At 45.3% G+C, this 24,246-nt stretch overlaps 1 protein-coding gene across 7 annotated transcripts in view; it reads right to left on the bottom strand.

The window, feature by feature from the left end:
• CWF19L1 (CWF19 like cell cycle control factor 1) overlaps positions 1 to 24,246 on the bottom strand; it is a 535,479-nt gene that overhangs the window by 440,887 nt on the left and 70,346 nt on the right. For 4 of the 7 annotated variants that reach the window (XM_069628338.1, XM_069628339.1, XM_069628343.1 and 1 more), the window contains 2 exons: positions 13,221 to 13,322; positions 3,464 to 3,678 (listed from right to left, as the gene is read on the bottom strand). In XM_069628338.1, the coding sequence (XP_069484439.1) occupies positions 3,464 to 3,678; positions 13,221 to 13,322 (317 nt within the window). Of the gene's footprint in view, positions 1 to 3,463; positions 3,679 to 13,220; positions 13,323 to 17,578; positions 17,623 to 24,246 lie in introns of those variants that run through there. The other 3 variants (XM_069628340.1, XM_069628344.1, XM_069628342.1) reach the window with 3 other exon arrangements.

Genomic DNA, 24,246 nt, shown 5'->3' with positions numbered 1-24,246 from the left:
TGAAGATGCAAAAGGTCAAGTGTGAGCCTCCTTTTATATTGTTTTTTTCTGTCCTTTATTTCAGGTGCAGAACAAAGGCGATGCGTTGAGGGGTTAAATTGCCGGTGGTAAAATCAGGTGAGTTAGTGATGAGGGCGACCCCTTTAAATGTCTTTATAATTCCCCAGTAATGTCTTTTGTCCTTTCCCCATAGGGGCCGGGGTGCGGTACCTGCCAAAGATGCGGCGCCGACCCGAGATGTGGAATGGTTCGCCAAGAAAAGACGGTAAGTAATATGGCTGAAAATTCGGCTTTCCTCTTGTGTTCCCTTGCTCACCTTTTGTCTCTTCTTCTCTCCCCTAGGTGCAGAGATGTGGCGACTGGTGCCGAGAGCCGCGATGGAGCCGGGCGGCGTCTCGGGAACAGGAGAGTGAAGCGCGGCGCTGCAGCGAGCAACGCAGTGCTTTTAAATGGAAGTCTTCCTTCAGGAATGCTGGCGTGAAGATTCCGGATGCAGGTAAGAAGGTTGAAATAGTTCTTGGTTTTCACCTTTCTCTTCTCTTATTCCCTTACAGGTGTTCCAGGTTTGAGGCGGGCGTGGCTGGAGTCCAGGTGCAGGAGCAGACACGGTGAGCGTTCAGCTGCTGGGATGCAGAACAACGCGAAGCGCGTGTGGCTGTCCGGGCGTGGCTTAAATAGCTTTGGAAGAAGTTCCAGGTGAGTATTCTTCCACAGCCCCACCCAAGTAACAAAATAGTTCCTTCAGAAAAATAGTCCCTCCTAAGCCTCATTTGGCTTGGTTCTTCATGCAGCATGGTCTGCATCAGGTGAGTGTGCAGCATGGTCTGCTTCAGGTAAGTGCACCAAACACTTCCCCTTATGAGCCTGGCGCCTATGGCGCCCGGCCTGATGTCCAACATGAGCCTGGCGCTAACGGCACCAGGACAGAGTCCAAAGAGCCCCTATAAAGGGCCGCTGGGCTTTTACCCGGGGGCGTGATGCCTGCTCCCGGGGGTGCTGGGCCTGGCCTGGTGCTCCAGGGGTAGGCATCATGACAAAGACTGAAGGGTCAGTGTTGCAGAAGTTAATTTTGCTGGCGGACTTAGTTTTGGTCACTCGTGATACTAAGGAATAGGTCCTCAACAGCTTCCAGCAGAACACCCAGGCAAAGACTTCTGCAATGCAGATGCCCACAGGACACCTAGGATGCAAAGCAGTGTAGCAATCAGAGTCACCACGGTCAGGCAGCGACAGGCTATCTTCACTGAACAGACAAAGGAGCAGGCCCAGCACAGTTTCCGTACATGCATGAAGCCTAAAAATGCAGGACCAGGTGTCTTGTTAAACAAGTTGAAGATCCTCCAAGGCACGGTTCCTCGGGCAGGGGATGAGACTGGTTGATAAAACCAGTCCTGGTGTCGAAGTACCAACAAGGGTCTTCTGGAGATAAGAGGGGCAGAGCTTCTCCAGGACTTCACGGCAGTGGGTGCTGGTCAGCTGAAGGGGTTGCCCTCAGGTCGCCAACGTGCTGCTCTTCTTCGCAGAGAACTTGGTTCAAAGAATTGAGTGCGGGAGTCCTCCTTTTATCCAAGAGTCAAACTGGAAGTTCGGCCAGTCCAACATTGGAAAGGATATGTACCATTGAAAATGGCAGTGGTTATCCAATCATGGACAGCCACTGGCCAATACATCTGCCCAGCAACTGGCATTTAGGCTGTGTACTGGGACAGTCCCAGCCCCCACATCCCGGCACACACACAAGCTGCCTCATTGCCCAGGAAAGCAGAAGCTTTCCCTGGGGAAGGGGTTCCTATATCTGGCGTCTCCAGATCTGTGAGGGCAGAAAGAAGCCCAAACAACAACATGGAAAAATCCTTGTGCAAACCATGCATCCATCCAATCGTCCTTGAGGGTCACGGCTGCATTGAGGGACCAGTCCAGGGTGACCCTACTCCAGTCGGAGGTCCCCAGATAACTAATGCCTTTGAAACTGCGACTGGACGACCCAGCATGACCCCAACAATGACAAGACAGGTCCTCCCCAGTCATTTATTATGTAGTGTTTTTTCCCCCATCTTTTCAGGAGTCCCAGTTGCTGAGATGCCTTCTATCGCTTGATCCCCATAGATTTGCATTGGGATCAAAGACCCGCTTACCTGAACACTATGCAGGGCAGGCCCAGGACGCTGATGACATGGCCAGTGTCTCTATGATAAGTCGCATTGGACCGTAGGGTGGAAGCTGCTTCCTAAACCTTCTACAGTTTGACTTCAGTAATTTTCTGAATTAGGTTTAGACTTACCTACTGGAGTGGCGTCTTCTAGTGCTACTTACATGCAACTTCCGCAAAACCTAAAATAATTCACAAGACTTTGTACATAGAGACTGTACTTCTGATGTTAGCTGCCCTGTATATGAGCTTCTTTGAAGTGTATGGTCCAGGCTTCAAAACTTACAACAGCTTTTCCCTACTTGCCCAGTTACTTTATATGGCGCGATATCTATGCGAAAGACTAGCATGTTAAGTATTTTCATACTTACCGGTGTAGTTTCCTTTACCAGTCATATGTCTTTCAAACTCCTCACTCTGTTCCACTGGAACCGCCTGCCCCTTCGCTCTTCTCCCTCCTACCCTTCCTTTCGCTCTTCTCTAAAATCTGATCTTTTCCATTCCCCTCCCTAACACCTTTCGCTTCCTCTCCTTTTTCTCCCACCGCCTCATTCCTCATCTATTACTCCTGTACTTCATTACCCTCTCCTTCCCCTCTACTCCCTTCTACCATACCTCCTGCTCTTATCGAATCTTATTCTTCCCCCTCTTCTCCATCACACCTTCTCGCCTCCCCTCTTCTGCTTCTACCTCCACTCATACCTCTCACACCTCTGTCCCGCTCCACTCCCTCCTTACATCAGCAATAATGTTAATTGTTTGTTGTACTGTTTGAGTTGTGACTCAATTGCCATTTTATGCTTGATGTATATTTTCTTGTTCTCATGTAAAGCACTTTGGATTAAAGTACTATATAAATTCAATAAAATACAAAAAAACAAATGTAACAGTGGCTGTATTGCACAAGAGTACCCACTTCCACCTTGGTACAGCCAGATTGCTCAGCCTTTACCTTACGAAGGAGTGGTGAGGTTAAACTCTGGTTGAGACAGTCTTGTTGCCCCAGCTTGGCTTCTTCAAGTATGACCCCAGGTAGTGACTTTGAAAAACCTTTGTTACTTTTGGCAAGGTTTTTCAGGGCTTGGTGAATACACAGATGTGAGGTTGGCTGTTAACACTGACTGTTTGACCTCAACACGATTTAAGACTGAACAAGCAAAACAACCAGGAACCAACATCATTCAGAAATGTAAAATGTAAGTGGGAAACTCTAAAAGTAAGCTACATTTTGGAGTATGTGGTTAAACCTGAAAAATTGTCAGATAGGAGAACTTCGACTCTGCAGTAAATTGATATTTTTTAGACAGGACTTACAGGATTATTTCCATAGCTCCATACATCTCGTGGCCAGGGTGATGTGAGTAAGATATCGACACCTCTGAATTTAGACTGAGACTGTAGCGTTGTCTTAAGTGATGCAACATCTTTGGCAGTAAAACTGTACGCAGGGGCTGGTTCACTTGGGGACTCTGTACCACTGAGATATGCAATCTGTAGACCAGAAGCACCACTAAAGAGTCCTTTACGGCCTGAATGAGAAGTAAAAAAAAAAAATTGGAAAAAATTAAATCGCCAACAATCAAACATTATCAGAATCATCCCCATTCTGAAGACAACATAGCCACTTACGAATAATACAGCTACCTTACCATTTGATGTGCAGATCTTAAAAACAACAAAGTGGGATATAGTTTAAATAGAAAGGGGTATGCTTTCAAGTATAAGCTTGGATAATTAGCAAACAGTCTGATGGGGTTCAGGGATTTAGGCAATCAAATACAAAATGGTCAAAATGGCATGCATACCAAACATTCAACATTAGCAGAAGGAACCAGGTCTACAAAAGGGGGCCTGCCAAAGTGAAATATTGGTATGAACTAAAAGCAGGTGAATTGGCCACCACTCTGTAGATTTTGAAGTAGTAGATTTCTAAAACTACCTGCCTCTACTCTCCGCCCTTTGAATCCCTTTGAATTCTCCCCAACAAAGCCTCATTTCAATACGTGCTGGCCTCATCTAAACAACCCTCCATTTTCACGAAATGTCAAATTGATGCACGGGGGGGGGGGAAGACCTCCAGAGTGCCAATATCTTAATTTCCATGATAAAAAAATAAATGAAAAAAAAAAAAAAACTCAAGACGTGAGTGCAAAGAACACACAAACCATACATCACCGAAAATGATCTGCATACACTAAAAATAAGTGGAATTTTCAATACAGGCCATCCAAAAACTCTGGACAATGTACCCTGCCAACTGATGCTTTCTGTATTTGCACAGACGAAACGGGCCGCAAAAATTCCACATTAACATTAAATGAAACTACAAAAAAACCATCAATTCATCACTGAAAAAAACGAGATGGTCTTCGTGGTGCAATTTATCAAGTTCCAGATGACGAGGACTGCCCCATTAAATCATTGGAATTATAGCGACAAAAACTCCCCAAAATGCACCATGTTTCTTTGGCTTGACCAAGAAAATGATAATTGGTGAAGCCAAACTTAAACCCATCTAGTATACCTGCAGACCATTTGGCAAAAATACACTGGGCGCGATGATGCAAACAATTAGTAAGAAAGCAGAATTAAACTACCAATACACAAACCACTCCTTGCGTGCGACAACTGTGCACATTTTAGACAATGCAGGTCTGGAAACTCGGCAAATAATGTCCATTATTGGGCACAAAAATGAATCCTCAATCAAAAGCTACTGGACCCCACAATTCTCAGAGAATAGGTAATTGTCTGAACTTCTACATAATGTGCGGAAAGCAAACAAATCTCCAACCTTCCTTTCTACCACAACACTGGAGACCGATACACCTACAAGCAAAAAAAGGCAATATCCTGCACTAACAAAAAACAACTGCAATAACTGTACCAGATGAACTTACAAGCACATCATCAAACCCCAATACTTTTACTGCAATCATATACACTCCTGCAACCAACAAAAATAATATCCTAGACTTTTAGAGAAAACCAACCAACCGAAGACACTTTTCCAGATGTACTGCCAAGCTCATCATCTGTCCATAATTCTCTGTCTACCACCTCAACCCCAAAAGGTGAACAAAACTGGAGTCCTCAGTCTCGTTCCACATGGCCAATTTATGAACTGCACCCTTACGTTCTATGGCACCACACACTTAAACCTGAAATAGAAATATTTCTTTACAAAAAGGATCCTTTCCAACCTCTAACCCTTTTCCCAATGAATACTTAATTTCTGCAACATTACGTGTCATTTTTTATACTTTAATTAAACACCAAGGGTGTTGTAAAAGCTTTATAGACCTGCAGCTCGGGCTGTACCAGGTGTTATGGTCCCTCATACCTCGTTAAAGCACCTTGCTTCACTAGGGCCTTTTAACTCCCTCTTCAGGGCCCATAACCCGGTACAGCCCTCCCTGCAGGTCTATAAAGCTATATTATACATATTTAGACGTGGTTCGAGGCGTGCCCAATAGGTAAGGGGCAGCCAATGATGATAACACTTATAAGTAGATATGTTCTCCTAACCAATTCCTCCTGGTTTTATGGTTTGCCACATAGGATGACGTCAGATGACGTACAGTGGGGTATAAAACCTCTGGATAAAAAGTTTGTGTGCAAGTGTGTGGACTTCAGCATGATGTTCGCCATATTGCCCTACTTTATTTGATGTCAATAATAAAGTAGAACTTTGCCATACTCCGAGTCTGTCTGGTTATTTTGGTTTGAGATCTTTATTGGCAATTCCATTTAGCACAAGAGACGCTTCAAGGTGCTAGAGCACATTTTGGTAGCATTGCAGATGGTTCAGGTCTAATTGACCCAAGCCCAGATCCAGACCGCCAAGCTTCTGGCTGCTTCAGACATTAGCCAGAAGACTCTGGAGATTCGAGGACAGCGGCGCACAAAAACCACATGCAAGAAGATAGTCGACAAGTCCCACTTTGATGACATTCCTGTCCGGTTCCTGCATGTGCCCCGCAGACTGACGGCTAACTGGTCCATGGGGGGGAAGAGTCGATGCCAAGGGACTTTAGCTGAGCCACGGAAGTAGATCGAAGGGGGCAAAAATAGTGGCCGGGGCTGTTGTAAATGTATGCATAAAAGGTAACAGAATTTTTGGGGAATATAAAAAAAAAAAGAAAGTTACCTCGATTCCTGGCTCCAAGAGAGGCGGAAGGGTACGCACTAAACAGACTAAGTAGGGGAGTTAAGGATCCCTGAGGCAAGGCCAACAGAAGTGTATGTATCAAACTCCGAGACAGAGTAAAACATTAGATACATTTACAATAGACAGTAAAGGAAGGCGTACGTCGAATATTGAAAAGTTCACATGTGTCGGGTTATAAATAGGTCAGTGTAAAACTGGTGTTAAAGCTACGCGATAAGACGCTAGTACAAACATTAAAGTGATTAGAGAGATTGACAAACAGGAGGATACAAAGTAAATTAGACTAATAAAGAGATTCCTATAATAACAATAAAAAGAGAACTGAAATTGATAGAAAGTGTAAATGAAGGAACAAAAAAAGATAATCGCATACATTTTTGAAAGCGATTACAATATTTAGATGTTCAGATAAGCAGCGATTGAGCGTGCCTGCTCAAATTGATCAGTGGTATATTTGATCAAATAAAGCGACAAATAAAAGATTGGGTAAGTATTGGCAGGCGAGATCGACTTGTAATCATGGGGGACACTCCTCTTTTACACCTATGCAGGACATTGCCAAGATCTACACCTAAGATAAGGAAGTATCACACAGAGTGGGCTCGAGGTACGACCAATAAGCCACTGATGCCGTGGCCTCAAGAGGGTTCATTGTTAAAAATAAGATTGCGACATATACGTGCCAATTAGAAGGGAAAGTAGTTACATTTTCCACAGCTACAGCCAACCCCTTTTCTGTATCACAGTGAGAAAGAAGACCCAGCCGAGAAGGACTGGATGTTTAAATCAGCATAAAGGGGAGGATGCAACGCCTTCAGCAACCCCTTTCCCCTCCTGAAAACAAGAGCACTGATAATGAGGAGCAGGGATTTGATTCTTTAAAGGAATTGAAAGCAGCGGCGGGGTTTGTTAAAGCCCCCTGCATATAACAGGGAGGACAACTTGGAAGAGAGTAAATGTAGGGAACGCAAACATACGGTGACATGCGATGAAAGCAAACGGTGTGATGAGAGAAAGGATAATCAAGATACAGATGCGGATGGACGAAGAGGCAAGGAGACAGAAATAAATAAAAAGACTAGGCTAAGAGAATAACAATAGTACAGAATGAATGCGAGGCCAATACCGACATTGGACGATAAGGGCATAAATGGGTATCAAGAAAGGAGAAAGAAGAGCAGTAAAAGAAACAAACGAGAGCATATAGTAGAGAAAGAAGAAGAGGAAGTGAAAGGAAGAGTGAAGAAGGTACAAGGCAAGGAAAGAAAAGGAGACTAGGAGAAGAAACGAGGAGACATGGCTACACTTTCGGCATGTATGTCAGAGGGGTCCTGGACGCCTAGATTGAGGTCACCTAAGAGGAGTTTGGAGCTCGGTTTTAATGATGGATGGATGACGTATAAGATCTTCCTTGAAAGAGGTGATGGTGCCAGGGGAAGCCGGGGGGGGGAGGGATTGTGGGGGGGGGGGGGTCAGTGGAGATTGATGGTGCATGGTGGTGAAATTAAGAGCTTGGTGGCGAGTTCGCAGTTAGGGATAGGGCTCAAGTTAGTGGTTCTAATGGCAAGGGTGTTTTTGATGAGTGAGACTCTAGCACCTCTGTTGAGGATTCTGTTCTGTAGGATGGCGTAGCCAGCAGGCATGCCAATGGATAATGCAGGGCCAGTGGTGGGATGTAGACATGTTTCAGATATGGCAAGCAAGTCAAGGTTGATGGAGGTCAGGAGGTTGCGGATCGCAGGGGCATGAGCCGGGACTGAGCTGGCAAGTGATTAAGGCACATTTCAGAGGAATGGTATTGTTAGGGCCGGTGAGTTTTTTTTTGGCTGGGCAATGTGGTTGGATGGCTGGCCATGTGTGCATACGGTTTGCGGTATGGATGGGAGAGGGGGGGGGTTAGGCGGGGGGGGGTGGGGGGGGGGGGGAAGCAGTGGATGGGGAGAGGGACCGGGTGTGGAGGGTCTCCTGGTGCGGGTTTTGAGTCAGTGGTTTCTGGTGGTGCAAGATGGAGGAATGCTGGCGAGGGCAGGAGTGGCCGTCATGGTGTGTTTGAGTATGGGCGATATAGGCAGGGGAGCGGTATTAGCGTATAATTCACTGTGTATGGCTTCACTAACCAGGAACAAATCTCTGGGGCATGTCGCGCTCTCCGTTACTCCACTCCCTTTGGGAGTTACTTTATGTGCCAGATTATGTGCGGTTTCCCTGACTCCTGTGCGCAAGAACCTCTGATTTTGGCAGCTCTCTGCCGATTGATTTCCCAAGTCAGTTGAATCCTGTTCACCTCAGCAAGTCACCAATTCCCAGTGCTCATCTTCTGCTTGGTTTCCAGGCAGCACCAACTAAATGCTGCACTTCTGACACTCCTCCTTTGCCGAGCCTTGCCAACAGCCACACAGATGGGGACTATAAGAGCTTCTGGGGGACTTCGAGCATTCCACGCTCCTCTGCTGCTGCTCGCTGACTGCACAGCTTGCCTTTGGCGACCACTTGCCCCGTAGGATACCACTGCAGAGGGGCCCGTGGATGATAAGTGTGGCTTCGACAGTCACTGCCCACAGCTCCCCCAATCATACCAGGCGGATAACGTGCTCAGTCACTATTCCTCTGTACTTGGGGCTTTATTTCCAGAGGAGATTCCCCTCACTGTCCTCCAATGCCTGTAGGGGGCCCAAAGTGGGAGCCCTCACTCTCAGGAATGCCAAGTCTCACAGTAACAGGCTAATGCGTGGCTTTGTCAGGGCCCAGGGATCACCCCACTCACCAGGGGGGTAGCACTGCTGCCTGTATATTTTCCAGAAGTGCATGCCAGTTCAGCAATTTCCTCTGGGGTCTCGTCTTATGTGGCATGCCCTGTAAGCTGCCATGGCTTGCAAGGGATGTGCGCTTGTTCTGGACCCTCAAATCCTTTGCTAGTCTCAGGTGCCAGCTGATCTTGCACCATGATTCCCCACCGGCTCGCCCACAGTGTCAACTTGGCGCTTGTGGTGCAATCAAGGTGTCACTTGCGCCAATGTTTAGCAGGACCACTTGCTTTGCCGAGCGGGCTCACATCATAATGTGATCATTTGCTGATGCAGTTTGGGTTGTCCACCATGCCTCCATTGCTGGCATCAGTGCTTCCTTTTCTTTATGGGTGCTGCTCCATTGCGCCAGCACCTGCGAGTGCGCGCAGAGATCTGCTGCTTGCGATCCTTAGGTGGGATTTATGCCTGTGCCTACACTTTACTACCCTAAGTATAAGAAATATGTGGGCCATTGGGTAGTCTGTCAACCAACTGGAGAATGCCATCACGTGACTGAGTGTGGATGAGCATATAAAGAATGCAGGTGACCCGAGAGGGCAATGAAAAAAAATGTATCCTAAAGAAACCCAAGTACGAAGCGGTTAAAGAAGGGAAGATGGCCGCGGACTTGATCTGACGGGGGGCAATGTAGAGGAGCAGGTGGACACGATCCCTGGCTCCCGCCCCCTCACTTCCATCATAATGGAACAGCCGAGAAAAGCCCTATATGGCACACCATGTATCGTTCCAATGCTACGTCGAGTGTATGAGACATGCTATGCACTCAACCGCATCGAATGTACCCTCAGAGTGGTAGGATGTCAACACGCACCAGTGGACATCATGGAGCAATAAATGAAATCTAAAGAGGGCAGAGTGCCATCAAAGGAGACATACGAAGACGCACTGAAACAATGTGGAAATATAAAGATGTAACCGAAGTAAGTAAAAAAAAAAAAAAGGGAAACATGTACTTAAAGATGAAGAAATCATATATACAAAGAAAAAGTAACTTGCTGACCAATAAGTGTACATCTGCAGATACGCAAGGTAGACGAGATATAGAAGCTTGCTTTAGACGAAACATAGGAACATTGTTAGAGGGGGTACTTCCTAAAGTCCTACTGGTAGTAAGACTTTAGTAAGCTATTTCAGTGGTTCGTAGATCTCCAACTCTAGTATCAGTCTGTACTAACATGGAACCTTCATAGACTGGCAGAGCAGTCAGGTGCATCTTAAGAGGAAGATGTGAGCTGTAGGTAAGTACACTGAACCTAGTTAGACATGCACACTAAAGAAACTCTTACACTCATAATTTATATAAAATTATATATAAACCAGAATCACTTTAAATACTTTAGACGTTCACACTAGGGGTCTGCAGGTGTCTCTAGTCATCTTCTTCAGTTACCTCAACTTCCAGGGGTCTATTTGCTTTTCACTCCAGAAGCCTCACCTTTTATACAGTTCCAGCACACTCTGCAATCTCGATTAGCATTTTACAGAAAGGGGTGCTTGGCTGTGCAATCAGGACAGCCAGACCCCCCCCCCCCCCTGTGGGGGCTGGTCCTGTTCAGGCACTCTGGCAGACAAAGGACAGGGGATGGGGTTAAAAACACCTCCCAAACTTGCTGCCTGCCCAGACACTCTTGAACCTAGGCAGGGACACTCAAGGGTGCCACCAAAAGGCAAAACACACACACGCTGACCTCCCCCTCCCGAAAATGGGAGAATGGCTAACAAAGGACAACCACGCTAGTAATGGCGAAAAAAGAAGGGAGGCCCCAAGTTGGTACTTGGGTGCCCCTATTGTACACTACCGAGGCTATGGACATAGACTGTGGTACAAATAGTTGTTAGAACAATCCGCTGCCACCAGCCATTACTACAGCCATACAAGGAGATTGTATATGTGACTAAAAAGTCAGAGAATGGGGATATTAGGTATCCCTTTGGCACTCAACTGAAGGTGGTGTGCGCCAATCTCTCAGATTAGAGTTTTGGAAGGGACCAAGTGTGTCTCTATCCTTAAGAACTGTAGTTACTTGAGAATACAAAAAAGGAAATCTTAACGAGGACCCTAAGGGTCCCCTGCAACACTGCCCATAAGGAGTTGTGTGCTGCAGTACTAAAATACAGATGCCTTTAAGAGCTATGGAGCAGACACACTCCATAGTACAGGTAGAATACAAAGACTAGAGTTCCAGAAGACAGAGCCCACAAGAATGGATGAGTGGAAAAAGGCTCCACTCATTCAGGATTGAAAGAAAGGTCCAGAAGTCCAGCAAAAAGTGCTGGGGTCTCACTAGGAGAGGAAATGAAGCATAAACATGATAAATCTCCCTAACAAAGCTATAATGTGGCTATGAAGGCCATAATGGGAAGATGGACACCAGACTCATTAAAACCAATCAAGCTACCTCAGAGACAGACCAGAATTGCTGAGTCAGGAAACGTTGGAAAACAGCTTTGTGTGCAAAAGAGGAGTCTGTTCAGCCTGGGATCAGGGATGCCATTTCAACCAATAGTTGCAAGGCACGAGGGGGATGCAAAAGGATAAGCCATGTACGCAAGACATATTTCTCCTAAAGAAAAGAAGAAAACATTTGCAAGATCCAAGTACTGGACAATTAAAAGTGTACAAAGTCTGTACAAGATGGAGTGAGCAAGTCTGCAGAGGCCAAGAGGAGAAATGAAACCAAGTATAATTGAATCAAATGGCAGTGAATGAAAAGGTCGGAATGTAAAAATTTGCAGTCTCCTCACACGAGATTCAGAAGTCAAAAACAAGGCTGATTAAGCTTCAGATGAAGATGGTGATGTGGCTACACTCCCTTAAAAGTCCCAGAACAGAGAATATGCTGCAAGGTCAACTACAAACAAGAAGCCTTGGCATAGGGCCTGACCAATGAGAGATAATTGGCTAATTGGGAAAGTGGGGAGTAGTCCAACGTTACTCAAACACCTGGGGTCCATTCTGCTTACGTTCTGCAAATGTGTCAAAAGTCCAAAGTTGGCAACCAATGAGAAGGTCTATGAAGCAGCATGCTATATAATGTTGCATAGGACCAACCCGCTGCCATCTTTCCGCTATAATCAGCATTATATGCATTTAGAGGTGGTTTGAGACGTGCCCAATAGACGAGGGGCAGCCAATGATACTAAAACATATGCATCTTACAAGTAGATATGTTCCCCCCAACCAATCCCTCCCGTCAATAGGTTTCATGGTTTGCCACGTAGGGTAACGTCATAGATGACGTACATTGGGATATAAAAGCTCTGGATAAACCAGTTTGTGTGAAAGTGTGTGGACTTCAGCCTGATGTTGGCCAGATTGCCCTACCTTATTTGATAACATTAAAGTAGTACTTTGCCATATTGCTCTAGTCTTCCCGGTTATTTGGGTCCGAGATATTTATTGGTAATGCCATTTAGCACAAGAGACACTTCAAGATGCTAGTGCACAAAACAATGTGGGCATAATAAACCATCGGGCATGACTTGTGCTGCATCTCCCACTAATTTGACGGCTGCACTCACCATGGCCCTTTACTCGCCTTCACTGACATTGTTAGTTTCTCAGTTCTAGAAACCCCATTGTAAAACACTGCATTTGTACGGAAATCTTAGTGAGAAGATTCTAAATAGCTAACCACCTTTAACATACTGCAATATGCAGAGATATGTACAACAAGGCGTATATTGGTCTTCTTGAACTTAAATCGTAGCGTCTAGCAACAGGGGTCTGCAACCTGCAGCTCTCCAGATGTTTCAGCCTACAGCTCCTGTGACCCTTCACAGTTTACTATGCTTGCTAGGACTATTGGCAGTTGTAGTCCAAAACATTTGGAGAGCCAAAAGGTTGCAGACCCCATCAAAATGTTTCGAACAGTGCCAAGTGCGAAAGAGACTGAGTAGAATTTACAAAATAATCCTCCCATTGGATTATGAGTCTCATCGTAGAAGAGTCCACTGCCACGTATATTAATCAACAGATTGAAACCTTACACGGAAACAGCAAAAGGGTGTTTCAGGACACAGATAGCATGCAAAGAGTACAACAAGGTCTTGCCACTTTTAAATTAATGACTTTTGTGGAGAAAATACATACCCAAATAAGTTATGTTTTCAGCTAGTTCACAACCATCTGCATCTTCAAAATGTTGAACTGTCTCCTGGTTATTGGCACCCAAGACATACGTCTGAATAGGAGCTGATAAGAGAAAGAGCATTTTTTTTTTTTTTTTTAAAGAGAGAACTCAAAGTTTCCCCCAACATTTCCCGGTCAGGTAGTGTTTACTCGTTTGTTTAGATTGCTTCCAAAAGGCCAAAACAAAAGAAAGTACTGCCTCAGAATTTTCTCTTGTTTAAAAAGGATAATACAGATGGAAAGACAAGAGGGGACAGACTTGAGGAATTCTATGGAAAGACCAGAGGTAATATTTATGCTTCCGTTTTATTCACTTAAGCTCAAGATCAAGCAAATGCACATTTATACTCGCATTCAAAACACAAAATTACATTTCCAGTGGTGCTTAGGGATAACTGTAGTTAAACAAAGTCATGTAATCCATTCTATCCATCAAACAACAGTTAAGGCTATAATGTCCCCTTGAGACTCCTACACATCCTTTTTCTCTGCAGCTCAACCAACAGAAATTACACTTAATTTGTACATGAAATGCTTAGCTTATCTGTGGCTTTGCATATGTAAAATAAAAGACAATTATTGAGATAGTTTGGTTACTCAGATTCGTTGCAGATGACGCGATTATGTCTGCAAGCCATTCCATGTGTCGTATTGACTTCACTTGCAGTTATTGCCAACAGTCAGCGCTAGGATCTGTTCTTCCATTGCAGGGGTAGCCATGTGTGCAAGCACACCATTATTGCTAAGTCTGCATATTATAAGTGACTTTGGACTGGCTTTAGCTCATTTCCCAAGTTCGGCCACACACAGCATCCTGGATTGGCTGCCGGCAGCAGTATACTGACCTGCAATTACTTGTTTTTTTCCCATTTTCAGCACATCCTTACGATGCAAATATTTAGGCAATTGCATTGGGACATGCTCTTTTCAACCGAAAGACAGTTTGCAGCTCCTTGCCTAGCAAATATGTGTCCACTCAAGACATTGATATTGATACAATAAAGCTCGCTTTTAATGGTTGGCCATGAGGTCTACTAGGTTGGTATGTAATAAGGGGTTGCTTTATATGGATAATTAAATGTTCTTAACATCATGCACAACAACAAGCTGAAAGTTTGAGATGAGCACACTTTAACCTAATGACCTTACTACACAATGTGTCATTAAAAGGGATAAAAACTGGTGTAAATAAAAAAATAAAAAAAATAGATTTGTTCAGGCTTGCATGTTTTTGACTTGTTTTCCATTCCGGATGTAGAAAATAAAGCTACAAAGATATTTTTGGCTAAATAGGATTCTATAAGGATATACATATTGTTAGGTTGCTTTAACATGAAATTGTGTATTTTGCAAGTAAACTATTAATGTATTAATGTAGACCTTGAAATTCAAAACGTAACTATTTGTACCAAGTAGAGCTTGGAAGGTATGAACTGCAGAGTGGATTAAACCCCTAATATCACTGTTTAACCAGATTGAGTGATCCTTAGCAAATAATATAATCTCACTTTGAATTAAGCGCAAAACTCAGGAGTCCTCAAAAGTGCTCAAGTTTGCACTACTTGATAAAATGTCTGTTACAATGTGGCATATTTAATCATTTAGGGACAAAATGGGATCCTTTGTTAATGGGCACCAAATGCGGTCCCCAAGAATTGCATTATTGTGCAACTGTCCTCCCCAAATCCCAGATCACTGGATTTTACAGGCTGATGCAGTTTCACCATCCAGTCAGTGCTCCAGAGGTTGTAGAATAGCAGGCTGACCATAGCAGAGCCAACAATGCCCTGCCCTATTGCTGCAGGCCACCAAGGGTGTTAGGGATGTCCAGAGTACTGCCCCACGAAAGAAGGAGTGAAACTCTTTGCCATGGCCGGTTATGCTGTAGAGCAGGACTTCTACAATGTTCAGGATCTGCAAGGGGTGAGATGGGGGTCTAACATATGAGATGGGCAAGTTTGCTTTGTTGCAATGTTGGTGTGCAGATCCGAAAATATTGAGCTCGGATATGTAGCTTTTAGATAATGTGCGAGATGTCTGGGGCAGTGGTTAATGTGTGTGCAAGGTTAATAGCAAATTGTGTGGTTTTCTGTGGTGTGGGTCAGTTGTGTTTATGTGGGTCAGTTGTGTTTAAGGAGGTGGCGAGTTGCATCGATGCATCTGTGCTGGGTTAATGTGCTATTTAGGGACATTATGCAAAGAGATGTCTTCAGGTGGTGTCCCCCATAATGTAACATGGATTTCAGTGGTGAAGAAGTGTGTAGGGATGTACCTGTTGCAGTGTGAGGTAGCATTCTATTGAGGTGTACGTTTTTAAGCACATCTTACTGAACAGACTAATACCTGGGGACAACCTTTGCTTCAGAAACAATTTGTGTAACATGGCCAACACCGAAATAAGCTTAGAGATCCATTGTTAACAAAAGTAAAACATGGAGAATATTGTATGGAAATTGGTTCAGGATGGCTTTAACATAAAAAGGTACTTCAGAAACAGCCCTTGAACTCAGAATTTTAAATGAAGGTTGGGAAACAAAAAGGCGTTCAGAATGTTCAAGACAGGATGTTCTCCCGTTTAGGTCGTTCTAGAACTTTGTCTTTAGCAAGTCTTCAGGGGACCACAAGGCCTCTCCATCTCTCAGTATTGGGGGCTGCCTCCCCTTGCCATGCATGCCAAAAGTCCTCCCGTTCACTGGAGCCCTTTTTCTCCAATACTTACTTCTCCCCCCCTCCCCTTCAGGGGCCAAGGGTCTTGCTGCCTCCGTTCTTTTACTCAGTCATCTAGTGCACTACTCACCGACATACCCAGGGATATAGTGCCCTTCATACATACTGACTCCTGGCTGTAGCTTACCGCGCTTCTGGGTTCAAAGGATTCTCCCTCTTCTGATACATATCCTCTCTTCTGGGGACCAAGATAACTCACTTCACATCCCTCCCTTCTCTTGGGTCAGAATCTTTCTTTTGGTCTGAAATATCCCCTCTTGCGCTCCCATTCCAAAAGACACCATCTGTGTCAATACGCTTCCGTTTTAAAGCCCTCACTGTTCTCCCATTGGCTGAGGCAAACCTTTAAATTCATTGGTCATTTGGCTTCCAATACAAAGCCAGGAGAAGGAAGACTTTCCACCATCCTGGTATCATTCAGTTTGCCTCGAAGTACAGGAGCCGGCGTTGGTCTGCCTTGCCTCCAGGTTTTACTCCTGCACATAAGTTTGTTTTGAGGGTTTCTGATCTTAAGGCCCTCACAACGGATAGGCAAACATCTGGTAGGTTTCTCACCTGTGCAAACATCATTACTTATTTTGGGGAGGTAGAAGTTATTTCTATATTGAAATGTTGCAGCTGCTGGGGAGGTGGACAAAATGTTCTGCTTCACAAGCACTGCTGCTGGGCGGAGGGGGGGGGGGGGGAAGAGTTGAATAAGTTAGGTTTTTCCCTTTGAAGCTCTGTGCCTTTTGACTAAGGGGGTCTCTTTGGATGCGCTAGTGTACCTGTCCCTGAAAGAGTAATCTGCTCCTGGTTTTGGATTTCTAAAATGGATTCATCTTGGGAGATGCAGTTCCAAAGACCACTTTCCTTTGGCACTTGGTACTTTACAATGTGCTGCTCCCTCAGGGGGTTTGGGGAGTTGAGGGCTGGTCCTGTCCATCCAACTTCCTGGCACATCAGGGAATAGGTGCAATGTTTACACTTTGTCACAAAGTTTGTCACACTAATATGCTTATATCCATCCAAAATATTCTTTGTAGAGCTCGAATTCATTGTAATGCCTTATTATGCGATATTAGCTAAGTGATGCTACATCAGATGACATTCAATGGCACCAATTTATTGCCCAAAGTTCTTAGGAGGGAGACGTGGGGGGGGGGGGCTGTATTTAGGAGGTCAGCCTGGGTATGGTGCACTTGCTTGATATTGAGCTTAAGTGAATAAAACGCCCAATGAGTCCATACAGAATAACACACAATTCAGCTTAGACAGTATGCATACAAAGTTATTTTTTTTTTTTAATTAAATTAACTATTTATTAAATAGAATTAAGACAGGGTAAGATTGGGGAAATTAAACCATCAGACCCATATATGGTCTCAGAAGCAATGACGGAAGTTACTTCAGAAACCCCAACACAGGACGTGACGACTGAGATGAACCATAAATCATTTAGGTTTACGGAAGTCTCAGAAGAAAGGGTTTGCTGCCTGCTCTCTGCGCTGAAGGCAACTAATGATGCACTCTTTGTTATCCCTTCCTCAGTAGCTAAACGAATAGCCCCAGATATTACACTGTTTATTACTGAATGTATTAATAAATCTTACTTCAGGGGTGGCACCAACAATTCTGAAGAAATCTGTGGTTACGCCGCTACTATAAAAAAAAAAAATTAAAAAAAAATTTAGACCCCAAAAACTTCAGAACTACAGACCAGTAGCAGGGCTGTCATGGCCAGCCAACATTTTGGAGAAGATTATAACAATCCAGTTACAAGAACATGTGGATCAAGACAACCTGTTGGACCCCCTGCAATCTGGCTTTCGACCAGGTGTGGGGACGGAGACCACACAGTTAACAGTCTGGGACGATCTATTGGAGACAGCGGACCAGGGGGACATGTCCCTGCTGGTCATGCTGGATCTGTCCGCAGCATTCGATATGGTAAACCACAGGATTTTACTTAATCGGTTGAGAGAAGTAGGTGGGGTGGGGGAAGATTGCCCTGCGTTTGTTCTCTATTAAAGAACAACGATTTGAACCAAGAGTCCACCTTGGAGATTTCCTGTCAGACTCATCACTACTAAACTGTGGCGTTCCGCAGGGATCCTCCCTCTCCCCTCTGCTTTTTAATCTATACGTCAAATTACTCATAGATATCCTTAGGAAGCATGGCATACCTTTCCATTCGTATGCAGATGGCACCCAGGTATTCATGAGGATACAGAATCTTAAGGAGTCATTTGAAAAAGTGCAACAATGCCGGCAGGAAATTCAGACCTGGATGTGCGCTAATCAGCTACTGCTGAATGCCAGTAAGACTGAGGTATACATAGTTGCATCCAAACACCGCTTATATAAAGAGCAATTATACCCCATGCTTCCTGGAGACACAGCTCGAGTTCTCTAAGAAAATCAAGAACCTAGGATGTATTTGGGAAGATAACATGGGAAGTGGAGCTCAGGTTAGCGCGAAGGTACAGGCAGCTTTCTACTCACTTCGACTGCTGAAACATATTACCCTTCATTGCAATAGAGGATAGAGCAGTTGTCATTGGTACTCTGGTCAACTCTATACTGGATTATGGAAATGCCTTACTATCAGGCATACCAAATCGACCCTCCCAGGTCCAACTGGGGTCTTTCCTGTCTGATCGCTGCTCTCTGCCCATCAGTGCTATGCGGATGATACCCAGCTCATTTTCAGGCTACCCTCGGCCTCCTCTTCTCCTTCCCTCATCTCCGACTGTCTTTCTGCTATCCAGGAATGGTGTGCCGCCAACGACCACTGCCTTAATGCCAGTAAGACCAAGATTCTACTCATCGGCACACCCACTCCCTCCTTCCCTGCAGCTCTCTGGCCGGCCTCTCTTGGCCCTCTTCCTGCAAGGCAAAAAACCTCGGGGTCATCTTCGACTCCACACTCTCCTCACATTTCTGACGTTTCTAAGAAGTCACACTACCAGCTGCACCTCCTCAGAGGTAACCTTCCTTTCCTCTCCTTCCCCCAGAAGCTCACTGTCTCCAGAGCCCTTGTTCTCTCAAAGCTGGACTACTGTAACAGCCTCGATCTATATCTGCCTGCCTCTACTCTCCGCCCTCTGCAACTCATCCAGAACAGGACTGCGAGACTTGTCCTTGGCCTCAAGCCCAGGGACCGTATCTCTCCAGGACTGAAATCGCTACACTGGCTCCATGTGGCTGCGAGAATTAAGTTCAAAACCCTCTGCATTGTCCACAAGGCCTTCTGGCCTGGGGCCAAATTACCTTCAACTATCCCTTCCTAAATATCTTCCTTCTCGAGAACTTCGCTCTTCCGCCTCCAACTCCCTCAGGGTCAGCCGCTTCTCCAAGCAACGAGTTGGGGGGGGGGAGGGAGATCTCTCTCCGCAGCAGGGGCCTCCCTCTGGAACAGCCTTCCTGCCTCCCTGAAACTTGAGAACCATCTCCGGTTCCGGAAGCACCTCAAAACCTTCCTCTTTGCTTCTGCTTTCTCTCTCCCTCTCCCCTGCTAAATCACTGAAACTGTACTGAATCAGCAACTGGGCCACTCACCAATCTCGGTCCTTGGCCCAGCCACTCTCCCCTGCACTGCCTTCCTGGCAACCCCTGCACTGCGGGACTGTCTCTGTATCCCTACAGCCCCCCTTCCCAGCACTTGTCTGCACTTATCTTGCACTTGCCACCAGCTGGCCCTTATTATTTATCTTGTTCATTACTAACCCTGTACTGCACTTTCCCCTCTTCCTCCCCCCCCCTACCCATACACGCGCGATCTGAATGACACCTGGCCTAGTAGGATCGTTGTCTGTCTCCCCTTGTTCCCCCCCCTCCCTGCCTCGTCGCGCCTTGAAACACTTGTCTATAGGCGCATTACAAATGCCATATCATACCAATCTATCAGCTACACAGACTACAGGTCGCTCAAAACGCAGCAGTAAGGCTAGTATATAGGGCTAAAAAAAAATCAGCTCCAATTTCTGAGCTAAGGAAAGCCCTACACTGGCTGCCTATAAAGCAAAGAATTGATTTTAAGATTCTTTGCCTAATTTTCAAAATGCGTAAACAACATTGGCCCAGGATATCTATCGGACAAAATTAGGAAGTATGCCCCCATCCAACAACTACGCTCAGCAGAAAATCTGCTTCAGATTCCACGCACCAGGCGTGCGAGTAAAGGGGACCGTAGATTTGGAGTTTACGGTCCAAGAGCATGGAACAAATTACCGAGAGAAATACGCGGAATTACAAATCTCGCAGCATTCCGCAGGGCGGTAGAGACCCATTTGTTCTGCTAGACCCTAAAATTGAACTCGATCTGAACCAGTCGCCAAGCATAAAGATTACATCTGCGCCCAGATACGATTGAATTCGTCCGGTGCGCGTTTACAAATGCAAAAAAGCACACAATCAAACCAAGCCTTTCAGAAAACACTAAGAAATTAAACAGGTAGTATTATTGCGCTAAAACCATATCACAAATACACATTCACTTACAATTCAACAATCAATAACTCCTGCGCTCTCATAAAATCTCTTTTTCCAAACTTCGTCACCATACTACCCAATGAGAAGTTAACTAACAATATTTGCTCCTATCAGCAGCGTTCTAAGAAGCAAGTCGGTGCCAGGCTTTCCAGTTCCCAGATGCACAGCGATTTCATTTTTTGGGCTACTTTTGCCGAACGTCTGTTTTTTGGTCGTCCTGTTGCTGGCTTTCTACATCCACCCGAGGTGCACACTCTATACCCCCACCAACCCAACCACTCCATCCACTTTGTGTGCTTGTTGAGTTTTATTTGGACTAGTTTGGGCAAGTCCTCATGAGGCTGCTTCACCCCCTTCATGTTTTTTGCCCCAACCAACTACCATCACCCACCCACCACACTAGTACACTCTAATCCCATCCATTCACTGACCACTACACACCCTACCCCCAACCCTCTCATCCAAACTCCTCCCTCTACCCGCATCCAACCAAACCCCTCCCTTCATACCCCCAACCACCCTAGCGTCATCTCATACCAACCAACTGCCCTACCCCTCCGTACCCCCCAACACCCACCCTACCCCACTCTCTAGCCCCACCCTCCTAACTTTCTACACAAGTGGGGTTCCCAGCAGAGATCAGGGCAGTAGTTTCATGTCAAAAAAGATATTTCCCTTCTGATCTAGTACCTTGTATATCTGACAGAATGTATACATTACAGTTGTTCACTAGCGATTTAAAAAGGACAGGACATCTTCTAAACTATTTTGCATGATCGCTCACTTCTGTTATTTCTATTGACAGTGTTACACATCAAACATTGTAGGAAAAAGGAAAATATAATGCAAGGTGGAACATGAGGCAGCTCTAAACCATGGCTGACTTGGAATATCACCCTTTAGGTTTCCGATAGCAGTTCTGCATTAATTCGGCACATTTCTGGCCCCTCGATTTTAATAAGTTAATATATTATCTTAATTGAACACTCACATGCACTATATGCACATTTTCTGCATCAGATTCATTTAGAAAGTTGCAGCAGTTATAATTAAAATCTCTTGCACACAATATTCATGCAGAAGCCCGTATCGGCCCAAGAATGGCAAATATTCTCTAATTTATACAGCAGCTCAGCCTCATGTTCCATTTTAGGATTGCAAAATAAATTTATACCTAGAGTGTGTATAGTCTTATTCCAGTCTTCACGCAAAACCACTGCGTCTAGAATGAGTCAACAATTCTTCCTTCACCAACAGGCCTAGTGAAGTTTAAGCAGCGATCAGATGGTCTGCCCTTCTTAACTGTGTCTGCCTTTTTTAAACATGCTTTAAAACCATCAATAAATCGGATGTGATGACAACCAAACTTCCTGAAACACTAATATATTGCAAAGCTGTTTGGATACATTGCTATGCAAGAAACTGGTAAAACCTCTTGTATTCCAACACAGTAACCGCAAATCTTCCCAGTTCATTACCGGAACAGTTTTTAGTACCACCTTGCAAGTTACCTGGAGAGCCATGACCTATCGGACGACTTCTACAGCAAAGCAATTAGGGGTGTTTCAAAGGATTTCTGAACCCCACGACCCCTCCTCCCCACCCCAACACCAACTGAAACAATTTTGAGTAAAAATTAGTCCACATCATTATCTTCTTTAAAATAATCTTACATTTTTCCATCATGTTGATTTTGACTTGCTTCAACACAAGTATCCTTTGGACTGGAGCCCATGGATTCCTCGACCTGTGAGGCATCCAGCCCTAGCCACATTATCAGTTTAGTCCATCATATCTGGTATTGCATCTGTTTGGGGTAGACAGATATCCCTTGGTTCTCCCACCCCCCCTTCCCCCTTCCTCCTTCCTCCTTCCTCCTTTTAGGTTTCCCTCCCTCCGATCCCCCCCGGTACATGCTCTACTTTGCTTCCCATCGACTGGGTGTTTATTTTCTTAGCCAAGGCTCTTAAGAATGTTCGAGAACATCTCCTTTTAGTCGATGGATTTCTTATATTTTTAGGCTTTTTATTCTTACTGAGTTTTTTAGAAATGGGATACACCATTAAAGTCTCATCATTTGCATCACTATCAAGTGCCTGCAGAGATATCCTCTGTGTCCAGCTGGTCTTACATGAGTTTGGTGCACACTCGTCAAAATACGAGGCCTCTACATAGATCTGATCTTCCTCTACTTTTATCGCAGCTTTTGTTTTTTCTTCATTGTCTGACCCAGAAGCCAATTGATTTTTAGCATAATTATATTGATCCATGCTCAAAAGTCTTTTAAAAAGTTTAATTGGGATTCCAAGATGGAGGCAGGCTGAGGAAGAGGTGTAAGCATCTCTTCTCACCGGGCCGCAAAATTGATAATAAAGAGGTTACTCGTGTGGCAGATATGGGGAATCCGAGAGGACCAGATGCCGGAGCGAGTGCACAATGACCCCACAAACGGCAGTGAATTTTGAGGCACCAAAGTGTGAAGTAACAGGTGGGGCGCCGCAGGGTCGACGGCAAAGCAGAAAGCGGTGGGCCGCAAGGAGTCACGCGAGTCCAGATGGTGTCGGACTCAACAGGTTTCTGAGGGCCTCCAGAGCAGCATCAGGCTGGGAAGGAGGCTGCTCGTGCAGGGACAAAAGGAGGAGAGCCCCTGCGAGCACTGTGCAGGGAAGGAGGCTGCAAATGCAAAGGAGGAGGAGGAGGAGGAGGAGGAGGAACAGGGAAGCACCAGCAACAAGGACAAAGAAGGGAAAGCAGGTGGCAGAGCCAATGAACAAAGGTGGGTCGGAGGAGACAATGGTGCAGAGCAGTCCCGGACCAGGTAAACTGCGTAAAACGATACAGGCGACCCAACAAACCCCACCTCGACCCCCCCCCCTCCCCCAGGGCAAGCTTGCAAAGAATCTTAAACAACTGTGGACCCAAGACGGCAGACACCCGAGAAGGAGTGAGGAAGCCCCCCCACCCCCCCTCCCAGATACAGGGAGACAGAGAAGGTGGTGCTATGGCATTCTGAAAAGAGGACAAGCAAGGATGGTTTAAGGAATTTTAAAAACAATTCCTGGCCTCCTTCCAGGCACAATTTGAAACTCTAAAGGAGGATATGAAGCAGATGGTCCAGGAAATAAAATTGGATGTGGCGAAATGACGGATACTTGTAGAAGGTAATCCAGCACATTGAAGAGGACACTCAGAAAACCGATGAAGCGGTTAACACTTGTCTTTATTAGAAGAAAAAAGAAAAGAAAAAAAACCTTCCCAAAACAATGGACGATAAAGACTTGAGGAGCACCCCGTCCGTCCAGCAACTTCTCGCTCAAATAATGGCAGAGGAACCAGAGGTGGTGGTGTAGCTTGACAGATACCACAGGGTGGGCGCCAAGAGAGCAGTAGGGGTGTAACGGTATACCGTTCTAGATACTGAGAACAGCTTAATTGAACTATAATAACTGTCACGTTGTTTATACCGGTACACCGTTGTAGGGCCTGCAGCTATTAAGTGAGCTTTTCAATCTGATTTGGAAAGGCTGCAGTAAGCAAGTGCTGCGCATTCTGGATCTTGCACTGTAGGATGTGGCCTTTGGCAGACAAGAGCATAGGGAAAGTGAGGCCACATTGGTAAATGCAGCTTTGTTGCTGTGACCGCTCTTTCTCTTTGATCAGTGGAGTCGGGTTAAAGATCAGCCGATTTGTAGTTTTCCCACCAATTTGAAAGATGGGGAACTACACATCCCAAAATTCAAAGGGGGGAATGAAATGAATGCCCTTCTGATGTAGGTCTACGAAAAAC

This window comes from Ambystoma mexicanum, chromosome 12, assembly GCF_040938575.1.
Source record: "Ambystoma mexicanum isolate Mex_15411 chromosome 12, UKY_AmexF1_1, whole genome shotgun sequence".
Lineage (NCBI taxonomy): Eukaryota > Metazoa > Chordata > Amphibia > Caudata > Ambystomatidae > Ambystoma > Ambystoma mexicanum.
Note: the sequence above shows the minus strand (reverse complement) of the source record. Positions and strands in the feature narration are given on the sequence as shown.